General features: G+C 41.5%; 1 protein-coding gene across 6 annotated transcripts in view; it reads left to right on the top strand.

Moving 5' to 3' along the window:
- The window catches only part of pcnx1 (pecanex 1), a 35,568-nt gene extending 23,141 nt beyond the window's left edge, over window positions 1–12,427 (top strand). For 5 of the 6 annotated variants that reach the window (XM_067614678.1, XM_067614677.1, XM_067614682.1 and 2 more), the window contains 20 exons: window positions 572–681; window positions 1,126–1,231; window positions 1,428–1,520; window positions 1,714–1,864; window positions 2,204–2,345; window positions 2,610–2,787; window positions 3,058–3,166; window positions 3,492–3,621; window positions 3,730–3,788; window positions 4,017–4,232; window positions 5,134–5,387; window positions 5,470–5,700; window positions 6,218–6,318; window positions 6,609–6,759; window positions 6,849–7,079; window positions 7,159–7,433; window positions 8,326–8,504; window positions 8,935–9,368; window positions 10,667–10,807; window positions 11,151–12,427. In XM_067614678.1, the coding sequence (XP_067470779.1) occupies window positions 572–681; window positions 1,126–1,231; window positions 1,428–1,520; window positions 1,714–1,864; window positions 2,204–2,345; window positions 2,610–2,787; window positions 3,058–3,166; window positions 3,492–3,621; window positions 3,730–3,788; window positions 4,017–4,232; window positions 5,134–5,387; window positions 5,470–5,700; window positions 6,218–6,318; window positions 6,609–6,759; window positions 6,849–7,079; window positions 7,159–7,433; window positions 8,326–8,504; window positions 8,935–9,368; window positions 10,667–10,807; window positions 11,151–11,291 (3,432 nt within the window). In that variant the 3' untranslated portion in view covers window positions 11,292–12,427. Of the gene's footprint in view, window positions 1–571; window positions 682–1,125; window positions 1,232–1,427; window positions 1,521–1,713; window positions 1,865–2,203; window positions 2,346–2,609; window positions 2,788–3,057; window positions 3,167–3,491; window positions 3,622–3,729; window positions 3,789–4,016; window positions 4,233–5,133; window positions 5,388–5,469; window positions 5,701–6,217; window positions 6,319–6,608; window positions 6,760–6,848; window positions 7,080–7,158; window positions 7,434–7,879; window positions 8,016–8,325; window positions 8,505–8,934; window positions 9,369–10,666; window positions 10,808–11,150 lie in introns of those variants that run through there. The other variant, XR_010931900.1, reaches the window with a different exon arrangement.
- Window positions 12,428–13,359: the final 932 nt, after the last annotated feature.

Below are 13,359 nucleotides of genomic sequence, written 5' to 3'. Positions count from 1 at the left end.
AACTGTAACCGAAAAGTAACGTGATGACAGAAATACAGTGGAAATGAACTATACGGCTGTCCTCTACAGCAAGTATTTTAACCGTCACCTCAGTTGCAGATTATAAGACCTCATCAATATAGAAACATTAGATATTAAGATGTTTGAAGACAATGACACGCAGCGAAAAAAGCCTCAGTATTGTTGTTTTAATGATGTGTTGCCAAAAAATATTCTTGGCAGAGAATAACAGTTGTTTTTTTCTTTGCTGTTCTTTTGAGTGTTGCCAACAGTTCATTACAAAACATATTCTATAGCTCCTTACCTTCAAATCCTGGCTGCATCTGTTAATCAATCATATCTGCTTTAATTTAAGATTCCTTTAATAATGTAAACAAAACCTCAGCTGTCCAAACTTTTATAGATTCATGTTTAGTTACCACTGTTTCCCAAAGCAGGAAACTGTTAAGTCTCGTCAGGTCTTGTACAGTGATGCTCTGTAAACTATTAATATATCTTAACCATCAGAAAAATAACCTTCTGAATTTATGGAGGAAAAATATTAAATATGTTAAAATCTTCTCATTCTCAGGAGACCTGGGAGCCTCACCACATCCCTGTGTTATTCTCTGTTTTCTGCGGCCTCTTGGTGGCAGTGTCTTACCACCTGAGCAGGCAAAGCGGCGACCCCTCTGTCCTCATGTAAGTCACCGGTCACGCACGATAGACCTCAGTCAGAAAGTCTTTGTAATGTCTGAGTTTTAGTGACCCACATAGAAATAGATATTAAAGTGAGCTTCAAATACTTGCCACCAAGTCACATGTGGTGAACTCACCCATCTGGCATTTAAATAGGCAAAAACAGGCCATCAAAAGTATTTTCCATTACTGCTTGACCCATGCTTGTGAGAGAGAAAGCCATAATAAAGAATAATCTGTGACTTTTCTCATACATATGCTGTGGATTATCTCAGACAGGGATTTTCTAAGCTTTTCAAAAATGCCTAGTTCAGATAGCTTGACACTGCTTCACACAATGGTTGTAGTGTTAACGCTGGGTGATTATACGTTCCCTCTGAGATAAAACACTCCTAGGAGATTCATGTTATTTGAACCAGCTAATATTTTTTGCTTGTTGCTTTACAGCTCGCTGATACAGACTAAGCTTTTACCCAATTTGAAAGACAAGAACCCAGAGGACCCTCTTTCAGAAGTACAGGACCCTCTGCCAGAGAAGCTGAGGGCCTCAGTGGTGAGTTAATCGTTCATCATTCAACTAAATGAAGCCAAGACTTCTGTCAGTAATTTTATTGGAACAGGGATCGTCATCTGATCATATTACATTTGTTAAAGCTGCTGGCTTCTCCACGGTTGTAATTTTCAACATGAAGTCTTTTAATGGAGATTTTTTTGTCTTTATTTCTGAACTTTGTTTTTTAAACATGTAGAATGAACGTCTGCAGTCTGACCTGATCGTCTGTGTGGTCATCGCTGTCCTTTACTTCGCCATCCATGTCAGCACTGTGTTTATAGCGCTGCAGGTACAGTAAATATTTACTAATGAAAGGCTGATCTCTGTCATTTCATCATATGTTTCAGCCCTAAAGAAAAGAGTAAATGTTACAAACAAATGCTCACATACATGGTATTGTTTTAAAGGTGGTCTTTACACGTCGAGTATCTGTCTGCACAAACGTATAAGGATTCATTTCCTCCGTCTCTCTGCTCCCTCAGCCTTTCCTGAGTTATGTCCTGTATGCTCTGTTGGGGACGGTGGGGTTGCTCACCCACTACCTGCTGCCTCAAGTCCGCAAGCAGCTGCCCTGGTACTGCTTCTCTCACCCTCTGCTCAAAACGAAGGAATACTATCAGTTTGAAGTCAGGGGTAAGTACTCTGCATCCCACGTAGAGACAGAAACATGGCTCTCTGGGTCACTGCTTTGTCCTAAATCACACCTAAAGAAATCTAAGAACTATTTATTATGTTAGGAAACTTTTAAATTCCTGTGCAGACAAGAACTTTGTGTGTTTATACTTGCAAATGTAAAGAAGAGACAATTAGTTTGATTTTTTTGTCAGTTGCAAATATGAACAAAGCAAATGCACAATATTTTTCTTCTAGTCTTTGTTTTTTTGATGAATTCTGTATAGTTTTGTGTCTCTTAACCGTGCTGCTGTGTCTTATAACGATGTTGACAAGCTTCACCTGTCTCTCTCTTGTCAGATGCGGCTCATGTGATGTGGTTCGAAAAGCTTCACGTGTGGCTGCTGTTCGTGGAAAAGAATGTCCTCTACCCACTCGTCATCCTTAACGAGCTGAGCGGCAGCGCCAGAGAGCTCGCCAGTCCAAAGAAACTTGACACAGAGTGAGAATTCTTAATATATTTGAAGATCTTTGTCTCATTTCCCTCCAATTTCACCCTTTGTTCATTTAATCTACTCCCATCTTGAGTGGCGGATCACGTTCTTCACCAGCAAACCTCACCTCACCTGATTGTTACGTAATCGTTTCAATAATCCAAAAACATAAGATCATAATGATTTAAAGGTTTTTATGCTTAACCGGTTTTATCATATTTATGTCATGTTTAACTTATTTCCACACGTTTGCTCTCTAAATGTTCCTCCAGGGTCGGCGCTCTGATGATCACAGTGGCGGGCCTGAAGCTACTTCGTTCCTCCTACAGCAGTCCTACCTACCAGTATGTAACGATCCTCTTCACCGTCCTCTTCTTCACCTTCGACTACCGTCATCTGTCAGAGACGCTGCTGCTCGACCTCTTCCTCATGTCCATCGTTTTCAGCAAGGTGAGAGGAATATATAATGAGCTCTACAGCCTTTTTTCTGGTCTGATTCTGTAGAAGAGACAGATGTTTAAGGTCTAAGAGCAAAATATTGTAATAATCATTAGAATTTAATACATACTGATCAGTTATTTTTCTACTGGTCAGGGCAAAGTGCAGCAATATATTAATAATACAATTTAAGTGTTTTGTTGTTGAGGACTTTAGTTGTAACTGTTTATATTTATGCAGTTATCAGCTCGTTTTTTTAAATGCTGTTCTTTTTTTTTACAGATGTGGGAGCTGTTCTACAAGCTGCACTTTGTCTACACCTACATCGCCCCCTGGCAGATCACATGGGGGTCGGCCTTCCACGCCTTTGCTCAGCCCTTTGCTGTGCCTCGTATCCTTTCATTGCCGTCCTTTATCATGAGTTATACACTGAGTCACCAGTTTCTCAGATACACCTGTACCACAACAGCACGGTTGTAAAGCTCATAATGTTCTGTTGTTGTTGTAACTCTGGTTTGTGGAGGTGTTGAGTCAACTCGGTGGTGATTTTTGATTCAGTGTTTTGCTCCTCTCATGTATGGAAATGGTCTCAAAAGTGTATTTTAATGAATGGTGTTTCATGAAGCTCATTCTAAAAACAAAGAGAGCAAATTCTATGTACTTTATAGTAAAATGTGAATATTTTTCAAGTGATCCTTGACCTCAGCCCCCTGCAGACTCTGCTATGCTGTTTGTCCAGGCTGTAGTGTCTACAATCTTCTCCACTCCCCTCAACCCATTCCTGGGCAGTGCCATCTTCATCACCTCCTACGTCCGCCCTGTCAAGTTCTGGGAAAGAGATTACAAGTAGGGAAAAATAAGTCAAAATCCCGTTTTAATTTTCAAATCTCAAACTGACTATTTCTGTGAATTCGCCTCTGAAACTTTGTGATTTTTAATTTTCTCTTTATGCAGCACCAAAAGAGTGGATCACTCTAACACCCGGCTAGCCTCTCAGCTGGACAGAAATCCAGGTGAGGGCATAAAAAATTTTAATTTGATGATGTGATGCAGCTGCCTTTCATTCATGCAAATTGGAAGAATCTAAAGCATCTCAATTAGGAAAATGGGACGCTATTATCTAAGTTGTACTTAACGATTTAGGCTAGAAGAACACATCTACACCTCTATCTCAGTGATGTCAGTGATTTAAAAATGCTTCGTTCCCTTTTTCCCCCCGTCATTCATCTTTCTCTCCTCAGGCTCTGATGACAACAATTTGAACTCGATCTTCTACGAGCACCTTACCCGCTCCCTGCAGCACAGCCTGTGTGGAGATCTCCTCTTGGGCCGCTGGGGCAACTTCAGCACCGGCGACTGCTTCATCCTGGCCTCCGACTACCTGAACGCTCTGGTGCACCTTATAGAGATCGGCAACGGCCTGGTCACCTTTCAGCTGCGAGGGCTGGAATTCAGAGGTGAGAAGGTCCACGTGTCGCACTTGTGAAGAAAATGGCACCGAATCTGTCTGGAATTTGGTTGAAATTGACTTCGACTGGAGCCACTTTAGCTACTAATGAATGAATGTGTGGTAGTGTAAGACATGTATATACAGTATATGTTAAAAGAGGAGAGTCTTACTGGCTTTATTATATCCTAAAGTCATTAATAAATCAAGTTGTTTTTGTGGTTTAGTGAATAACTTTTAAGTATTTGAAAATAAGGTCAGTATACTCTTTTTTTTTTCTATAATTTCCAGCTTTAGTCTCCAAGTCTGATTTGTCTTGATTTAATAAACTCCAGCCCCAGTTTTTTTTTCTTGACAGGTTAAATTAAACCCCAACAATCAAAAAAAAAAAAGTATTTGAGTTAAGTCTGGACTTAGAAGATAGAGTGAATGATGATTATTAACCAGCTGCCCAGAATTTCCATTCGAGAAATGAGCATTCCACCATATTAATCAGTCCAGTCGTGCTTTATCTTCCTGTTGAACAGACCTGTGTGTGTGTGTGTGTGTGTGTGTGCGCGCGCTTTATCAGTATGACTTTGTGTAATTCAGCCAATAGTGCTGCTGTACAACAAACCTGCTGAAAATGGAGCGCATGTGATACGCATTTTACAGAATCAGAAACACTCTTCAAAACATGATACATCATCATCAGTCTGTCAACAACTTCACAACTTTCAGTGTTGAAAATATAAACTGTATTACAGCAGCAATATCTTTTTTATACTTCTGTCTGTCAACGTGGTATTAAACAGATTCAGACGAGTGAAATTCTTGGGCAGAGTTCTCGATCTCCCTCGGTTTGTTTCAGTAAGCTACACATTTTACAGAACTGTCCTGGCGTCTCTGAACATGTTGATTTCACTCCACAGGAACTTACTGCCAGCAGAGGGAAGTGGAGGCCATCACCGAGGGCGTGGAGGAAGACGAGGGCTGCTGTTGCTGTGAGCCGGGCCACCTTCCTCACATTCTGTCCTTTAACGCCGCCTTCGGACAGCGCTGGCTGGCCTGGGAGGTACTGGTCACCAAGTATGTACTGGAGGGCTACAGCATCACCGACAACAGCGCAGCCTCCATGCTGCAGGTGTTCGATCTACGACGCATCCTCACCACCTACTACGTCAAGGTTTGTTTAAGAGTAGGTCTAACATTTTAAATGTTATATGATTTCTATATGTTCTAAATACATCGCTCCTTCCTGGTCTCAGGGTATCATCTACTATGTGATCGCTTCCCCTAAACTGGAGGAGTGGCTGGCTAATGAGACCATGAAAGACGGCCTGCGGGGTTGCGGGGAGAGGAACTACGTCGACCTGGATCCTACCTTCAATCCCAACATCGACGAGGACTACGACCATCGGCTCGCAGGCATCTCTAGAGACAGTTTCTGTGCAGTCTACCTGGGCTGGATCCAGTACTGCAACTCTCGACGTGCCAAGGTAATGGTCCTTGACGTTTGTTTTTTATGAGGCTGAGTGATAATGATGGGAGGCATTTAGCTTCAGTGTTTGTGTCTGAATGTCTCGGGTCTGACAGACAACACTCATTCAGCCATATAGAAGGTTGGAGGGATTATGTTTGCACTGTGTTTTGGCAAAAGTGTAAATAAATTACCGGCTTGACAAGAGTGTTACAATTGATGCTCAAAGTTCAAAAACCTGTGAAGACAAGCAACGCTACACAGCAGTTTGATTTTGATGAAATATTAAGGTATGATTGGGATGATCTTGTTACTTCCCCAAGAAGTGCTGCTCTCATATCATTTGTTGTCAGGTGACATGTTTTTAATAAGTGAAGAAAGGTAATGGAAATGTCAGGGTTAAGGGTTGAGTTTACACCCATAATAAATAAAATGTTTTACAATATTACAAAAGTCTTGTAGGTCAAAGTTGGCGCTAATTGGAATTTGATTGAGGTTTCATGCGTATTTCTTCCGTCTCTGCTCTGTGTTTGTAGCCGCTGGACAGTGAGAAAGACTCGCCTCTGGTGCTGCTGTGCTTCGGCCTGTGTGTGCTGGGAAGGAGAGCTCTGGGAACAGCAGCCCATCATATGTCCAGGTTATTTAGTAATCCTCATTATAATAAGTTAACGATTTAAAAAATGTGTCAAGGCCTGACGAAGGGTTTGTGTATGTAGGCCAAACAAGCTGATGTGAAACGGAACAAGGATTTCTTTTAACTTTCAAAAGAATAAATAAAGCATCATGTTTAAGCCAAGTAATTAAAAAAGCCAAACATAGCCATCTGTTCCTTTTTAATAGATATACAGTACATGCATGCATATGTATACACACAAGGTGTCTCTGTATCATGAGTAATGATCATTCTATGTGTTCTGACTCTCACAGCAACCTGGAGTCTTTCCTTTACGGACTTCATGCGTTATTTAAAGGAGATTTCCGCATCTCTTCAGTGCGAGACGAGTGGATTTTCGCAGACATGGAACTGCTCAGGAAAGTTGTGGTGCCTGGAATCCGAATGTCTCTCAAATTACACCAGGTGAGCCTCTCCACACGAGACCTGCTCTTTCTCTCATTCTCATGGATCAACTTTGATCTGTAACAAAACGGCACACCTCTCGTTATCAGGACCACTTCACGTCCCCCGATGAGTACGATGAACCGGCTGTTCTTTTCGAGGCCATCTCCTCCCACCAGCAGAACCTGGTCATCGCTCACGAGGGCGACCCAGCCTGGAGGAGCGCTGTGCTGTCCAACGCCCCGTCACTCCTCGCCCTGCGCCACGTACTCGACGAAGGCACCAATGAGTACAAAATTATTATGCTCAATCGACGATACCTCAGCTTCCGTGTCATCAAGGTAGGTGAAGCATTTGATTCATTGATTGTCACTGGTTGTAAGACAAATATCTAATGAGAACTTACTTCTTGTGCTGCAGGTGAATAAAGAATGTGTCCGAGGCCTTTGGGCAGGGCAGCAGCAGGAGTTGGTGTTCCTCAGAAACAGAAACCCGGAGCGCGGGAGCATCCAGAACGCCAAGCAGGCTCTGCGGAACATGATCAATTCCTCTTGTGACCAGCCCATCGGATATCCCATCTACGTATCTCCGCTGACCACCTCCTACTGCAACTCGCACCCCCAGCTCGGACACATCCTGGGAGGTCCCATCAGCATCGGGAACATCCGCAACTTTGTTGTCAGCACCTGGCACAGGTTTGTGGTGATGTGTAGTTCAAGAGTGTACTGGATTAATTTAGCTTTGCACTTCTATCTATTTTAATCCATGTGACAGATGAGGCAGGACTCGAAGCTTGCAATGCAGAACACTTAATTTCTTGATTTTGCAATTGATGTTTTAGTATGTTTGTGTTGTTTAAGCTTTGCAAAAGCTAGCACAAATACATCAAATTGTGTTTGGTAATTCAATTAAATTGGATATCAAATGCACACACAACACGTGGCTGTAGTTATGTAAGGAACACAAAGATGGAGGCACCATATAGCCTCTCATTAAGGTGAAGTGATTACACCTGAGTGAGGTGTTTTCTGTCTAGGCAGGTGTGCTTGTTTTGTTTCTCTTCCTGTCGGATGTGTAGTCAGGTGACCATTCTGAAGGAGACTTCTGACTCTATGCATTCTTCTTCCTTGTCAAAACCTAGTGTCCACGTTATCCACAATGCAACTCAACCGCCGACAGATCAGGCGGAGATTCGGGCGTGTTATTCTAGTAGCGGCTAATGTAGCCTCGAGCCTGCAAGCCTCAGGTAGAGATGAGGAGCAGGCTGCAAAAATCTGGTAACCTCATTTCTTTCTAACCTCACATCCACATCGTCACAGTTGTTTCTTTTCTTTCAAACTTAGTAGTCTTCAGCCCCAACCGTCGCTCACTCAGGTGATTGATCAGACTGTGCACAGCTCAATCTGCAGCCACAATGCAGTAGCACTCCCTAAGACTGTTTGATTTGTAAAATAGGTGCACTTCCCCTTTAAAATCACATAAATGTTGGTATTATAGTAGTGATATTTTATGGCCTGTTGTTGATGATGATGTTTTTACTTTTGGTTAATCTGACTCTTGTTCAATAATTTGTTTTTTCTCTTGCAGGTTACGGAAAGGCTGCGGTGCAGGCTGTAACAGTGGAGGGAACATCGAGGATTCAGATGCAGGGGGGCTGTCCTGTGGCAGTGGGAACGGGACCGGGGGCGAGTCCCAGCAGAGCTCAGCATCGCAGGGTGTAACTTCCGGACCTGTCCCTCCTCATTCGTATCAGCCGCACACTCTGGGTGAGAAATACTGTGCCTGTATCACATTTTACCATCTACACACCATATCATGATACCACTACGATGACAAACGAATCTGTTTCGGCTCAGTGAAACTCAGAAGGGTCCATTTTCACAAGAGACTCCCTTTACAAATCTACATATATATGAATTCTGCAGGAAGTAAATTTAAATTTTGTTCGGGCACCACAGTGGCTCAGGGGTTGAAGTGTTGGCCATGAACTGCCACGTCCCCAGTTAGTGTTTCAATTCCTGTCATCTCTCTACTGTCCAATAAAAGCATTAAATACCCCCCAAAAATCTGAAGACAGGTGTATTTTTCCAGTTAAAATCCAACCTAGCATTGTTTTAAAACTGTCATAATGATTCGATGATGACGTTTTTACAAATTCAGCATGTTCTCCTCCCGTCCTCTCGTCCTTGTGTCCAGGCACCAGTCAGAGTTCTCAGTCTGTTCAGTCTGGTTTGGTGCGCCACTCCCCTGCACGAGCCTCCGTTGCCAGCCAGTCGTCCTCTTACCGCTACAGCAGCAGCCGCCACTCCTCCCTGCGCACCTCCACCACAGGCCTGGAGCCCTGCCGACGTTCCTCCACCAGCCAGCTGTCTCTGCGCACGCTCCCCACCTCCCTGCAGCTCCGGCTGGGCTCCACCTCCGACCCGGCCGGACCCTCCGCCTCCCTTTCCAGCCACAGCATCCCTCCCTGCAAACGCCACACGCTGGTGGGCCTCCTGGGTAACGACGGCCTGTGCAGCACCGTGACCGATCCTCTCAGCCAGCAGCATCATCACCATCACCACCACCCACAACAACACAACCCCACCGTCTCCACCGTGCGCAGAGATGATATCTCCTACAGAGTGCAGGTTTGTAAAATTAAATAAAGCAAGAGTGAAATCATGTCCAGAAAACGAAAAGAGCACCGGCGTCCTTGGCAAGTGAAATTTAGCAGCAGATTTTCAGTGTCACGCATGAATCTACACCAACAAATAGAGAAAGGTGCCAAAGAACTTTACATGTTTCTCAGTCTCTTGTTTGTATTCTGTTCTTCACTCCCACCTTAAGATTCAACCCACCTGTCAGTTCAGCCTGCTTGTCTCAAATCGTGAGCTCACTGACCGATACTGTAAACCCACCTAATATAAAAATCAACAGCACTGTGGCCTTAAAAATAATATAATGTACAACAACCTCCACAATATTTAACTGTTAACACACCGTACAAGCATCTAAAAACAAATTTAACTTGTTAAACTTAAGGAATATGCAACTTAAATAATTAAAATTAGTAAGTCTAAGCTAGTGATGAAATATAAATCTACAAAAGAATTTAAACTCAGTGTCATAATTTCAGGAGAATTTATGTTTTTATGCATATAATGTTACATCGTGGCCATTTATATCATTTCAGAGTATGTCTACCTCCTCTTCAAACTCAAAACTGAAATTACATAACTGCTCCACTGAAATAATAATTTGTCACAAGAAGAACTCGTATCTCGATCTCTGGTTCCTTCCCTCAAGTTTCGCTGCTTCTTGTTACTTGAGCCTTCAAATAAAGGCAAGAATGACAGAAATAAACTTTAATATTATTATTAGTTTGGTGGCATTTTGCGTTCTATTACATAGTTTACAGTTGAGATACAGACGAGAAACATGAGGAGAGAAAAGAGTGGTATGGCATGCATTAAAGGTTCCCATCAGAATCAAACTGGGGATATTTTGGTTATGTGGTATGTGTTGTAATCAATTCCAAGGAATTGGTAATGACTGTCTTGAGTAAGGTTTTTGTGACCCAGGACCTTACTCAAGACATGTCTTGAGTAAGGTCCTTGTGACCGAAACTTTGACACTTCTTAATAAATCAGTGCAGAGGTGAAAAGTGTGTGTGAATCGACTTTTTTTTCTTTTGAATTGGATCTTTGGGGGAATTGATTCCCTGCAGCACAGGAGAGACTAAGCAAGTGGTGTGCATGTTGCCTTCTACACATGTGTCGTAACCACAAAGTAAACTTTTAAAAGACATCAATACTAACGAACGAACCACTTGCACTTGTGTCCGCTCCTCTGACTTTTGCATTTGCATGTCATTCATCTTTGAGTATTGATCCTTTGTGCTGCCGCAATATAAATTTCATCGTTGTTGTTCTGTTATGTCGCTCAGATCGTGGATGTGAGTCAGGTGCTGGAGACCATAAACTTATCGAAGCGTAAAGAGCTGCAGTGGCCTGACGAGACCGTAAGACTGAGGGCAGGACGGACCTGCTGGAGGGACTGGAACCCCATAGAGGGCATGGAAGGACATGTAAGATCAGCGTCAACAGATTGACCTCAGTTTACTCATTATGTATAGATAGTATATGAGTTTTTTTTCTTATCGAAAGAGCCTATCTTGGCTATTTGCTCATTTCTGACTCACTATTACCAGTAAGTACGGTCAGTTTTAGATTTCAACATTCATTCAGTTCAACACACACACACACACACTCTCCAACCTCTTATGCTATAAATGTGATTTTGCAATAATGATCTCGTTTATATTTATGTCCTATTTTTTGGCCCATAACACCCTCTCTGACCTACTTGCTCTGTATTAAATGCTTCATAAATTTGATTGGACGCTTCCTTTCATCTGTTGCCCTCTGCAGGTGATTCACCGGTGGGTGCCTTGTAGCCGAGACTCAGCCAGTCGCTCCCATATCGACAAGACCATCCTGCTGGTACAGGTGGATGATAAGCTAGTGCCCATTATTGAGACTGGAGTTATTGAGTTGGGTGCAGAGGTCTGAGACGAGCAAGCACACGTCACACGTTTAACACTTGGTGTGAAGACGAAGCCAGACCTCCCTGGCTTTCAGCAGGACGCGGGAACCTGCATACAAAAAAAAAAGGAAACGGGAGCTCTCCCCCCTCCCCCGTTCCTTATCGCTGAGGGGGAAAGGAAGCCAGGGAAAAGTGCAAGCAGAGGCAGAGTATACATTCATCCAACATCCTTTACTGCATCGACGCACACCCACAGTATCTGCCTTGCTTTGCATCTTAGAAATGCTGCATGACAGTAAAAAAAAAACCCTTAAGTTAAGTTAGTTCTTGCTACTGGTAATTACTTTCTATGCATTTCATTGACTTTTGTTGGCAATTCTGACAAAGCTGAGTGTAAAGAGTGTGTGGAGATTTTTTTGTGTGTTTTGTTTGTCTTTAAATAATTTTGCCAAATAAGCCTGGTATTGAATATCTGCCATTGGTTTCATACATGTGAAAAGCTTTTTTTTTTTTTTTTTTTTCCCGCTGCCAAGACGACAGAGGAAGTTGTGGTGCAGAACAGACTGAAGTCAGAGACGTACCGGTGCTGCGCTCAACAGACTTCTCTGTTTCATTGTTGTCATTCCGTTCGGATTAGTTTGAAATTTGCAAGATTACTTTGCGCAAAGAAAACAGAACTTGCACTATAATTTTTTTTTATTTACAGCGATGCACTACAATCTTTAGATAATATCACTTTTTATTTATTACAGACTTTGAATGGCCATGGTTACCGATGCCTTGGGAATGAAAAAAATGCAATCATCATTCTGTTTTCAGCCATTTTTATTTCACTATTTTATGTTTGATAAACTTGAAAGTAACTTTTTACTGTATATGATTATATATATATATATATCTATATATATATTTACACAAATATATATATATACAGTATATATATAATGTCAATGTATAAAAGATTTTGTTTTCAATATTTATTACTGTGAACATGGTATTTACACTTTGTTACTTTTTTTTTTCATTTTGGGACAAAGGTTAATGTGTTAAGGACCATTGGTTGAAAACAAGATGCCGAATTTTTGATGGACTGTTTCACTATTTAACTTAATTCTTTTCTATATTGAAAAATAAAAGTTTGATTTATTGCTGACATCTTTAATATCGCCTCCACTGATTGTTATTGATGAATTTCATTCATTCCTCCAAAATTCATTGAACTGAAAGTAAGTAAGTCAGCACTTAGAGGAAGCTTGGGTTCACATTTTGTGATGAGAAAGCTGAGTCATCAACAGAATGAGTAAAAACTAAATGTTGCATGAGTGAAGAAATGAGACTCGTGATCAGCAGGTGTGGTGAACCGGCACAGGTTTGTTTTTTGGGGTTTTTTCTGTGGTTTATAAGTCTGTTGTGTCAGAGAGTCATATGACAGGCCTTTACTGTGCCCACATTAACAGTTTATAAGGAGTTACACAACATGCTGCAAAACTGGTACCATCCACTGTTCATATGTGAATAATCTGCAGCTCTGAAGAATTACTACATTCATACACAGCACATTATCTTATAGAAATCCATTTTAAAACTGTTGCATGCATATATACTGGATATTTTATATGTTTGTGTTTTTAGCTTCTTATAATTTAAATGCTCTGTTTAAAAATAAATCTAAAACTCACAACTAGAGTTTTCCACACAGAAATATCTTAATATTGTGCATTACTAGTCAACCCAGAACTTCTAACATCATGTTCAAAGACAGTATTTGATTCCTCAGGGTAACAGTTTGCTCTGTCCGTATGACCTTACATTACACTCTTTTTTTATACAATTTTCATGCATACTTAACTTTAACAGGTAGTGTTCAGGTGTTACAGCTATTTTTTTCAGCATCAGATTAATGTTAGTGAAGGCAACAGGCATGTATTTTTTCTAAAATAAATAAATGCTTGATGTTATTGTTCATAGAAAGACTTGTTTGCTCAGTAATGATAATCGACTGGAAGTCAAAAGTTTATCTAGTTTTTTTACTTTCACCAGAAAACAGTCGAGGTCAAGTTCATACATGTTGTTTTTCACCCACATGACTGTTTA

This window comes from Thunnus thynnus, chromosome 16, assembly GCF_963924715.1.
Source record: "Thunnus thynnus chromosome 16, fThuThy2.1, whole genome shotgun sequence".
In the NCBI taxonomy this organism is placed as follows: domain Eukaryota; kingdom Metazoa; phylum Chordata; class Actinopteri; order Scombriformes; family Scombridae; genus Thunnus; species Thunnus thynnus.
The sequence above is the reverse complement of the archived record's forward strand: the minus strand, read 5'-3'. Positions and strand labels throughout refer to the sequence as shown.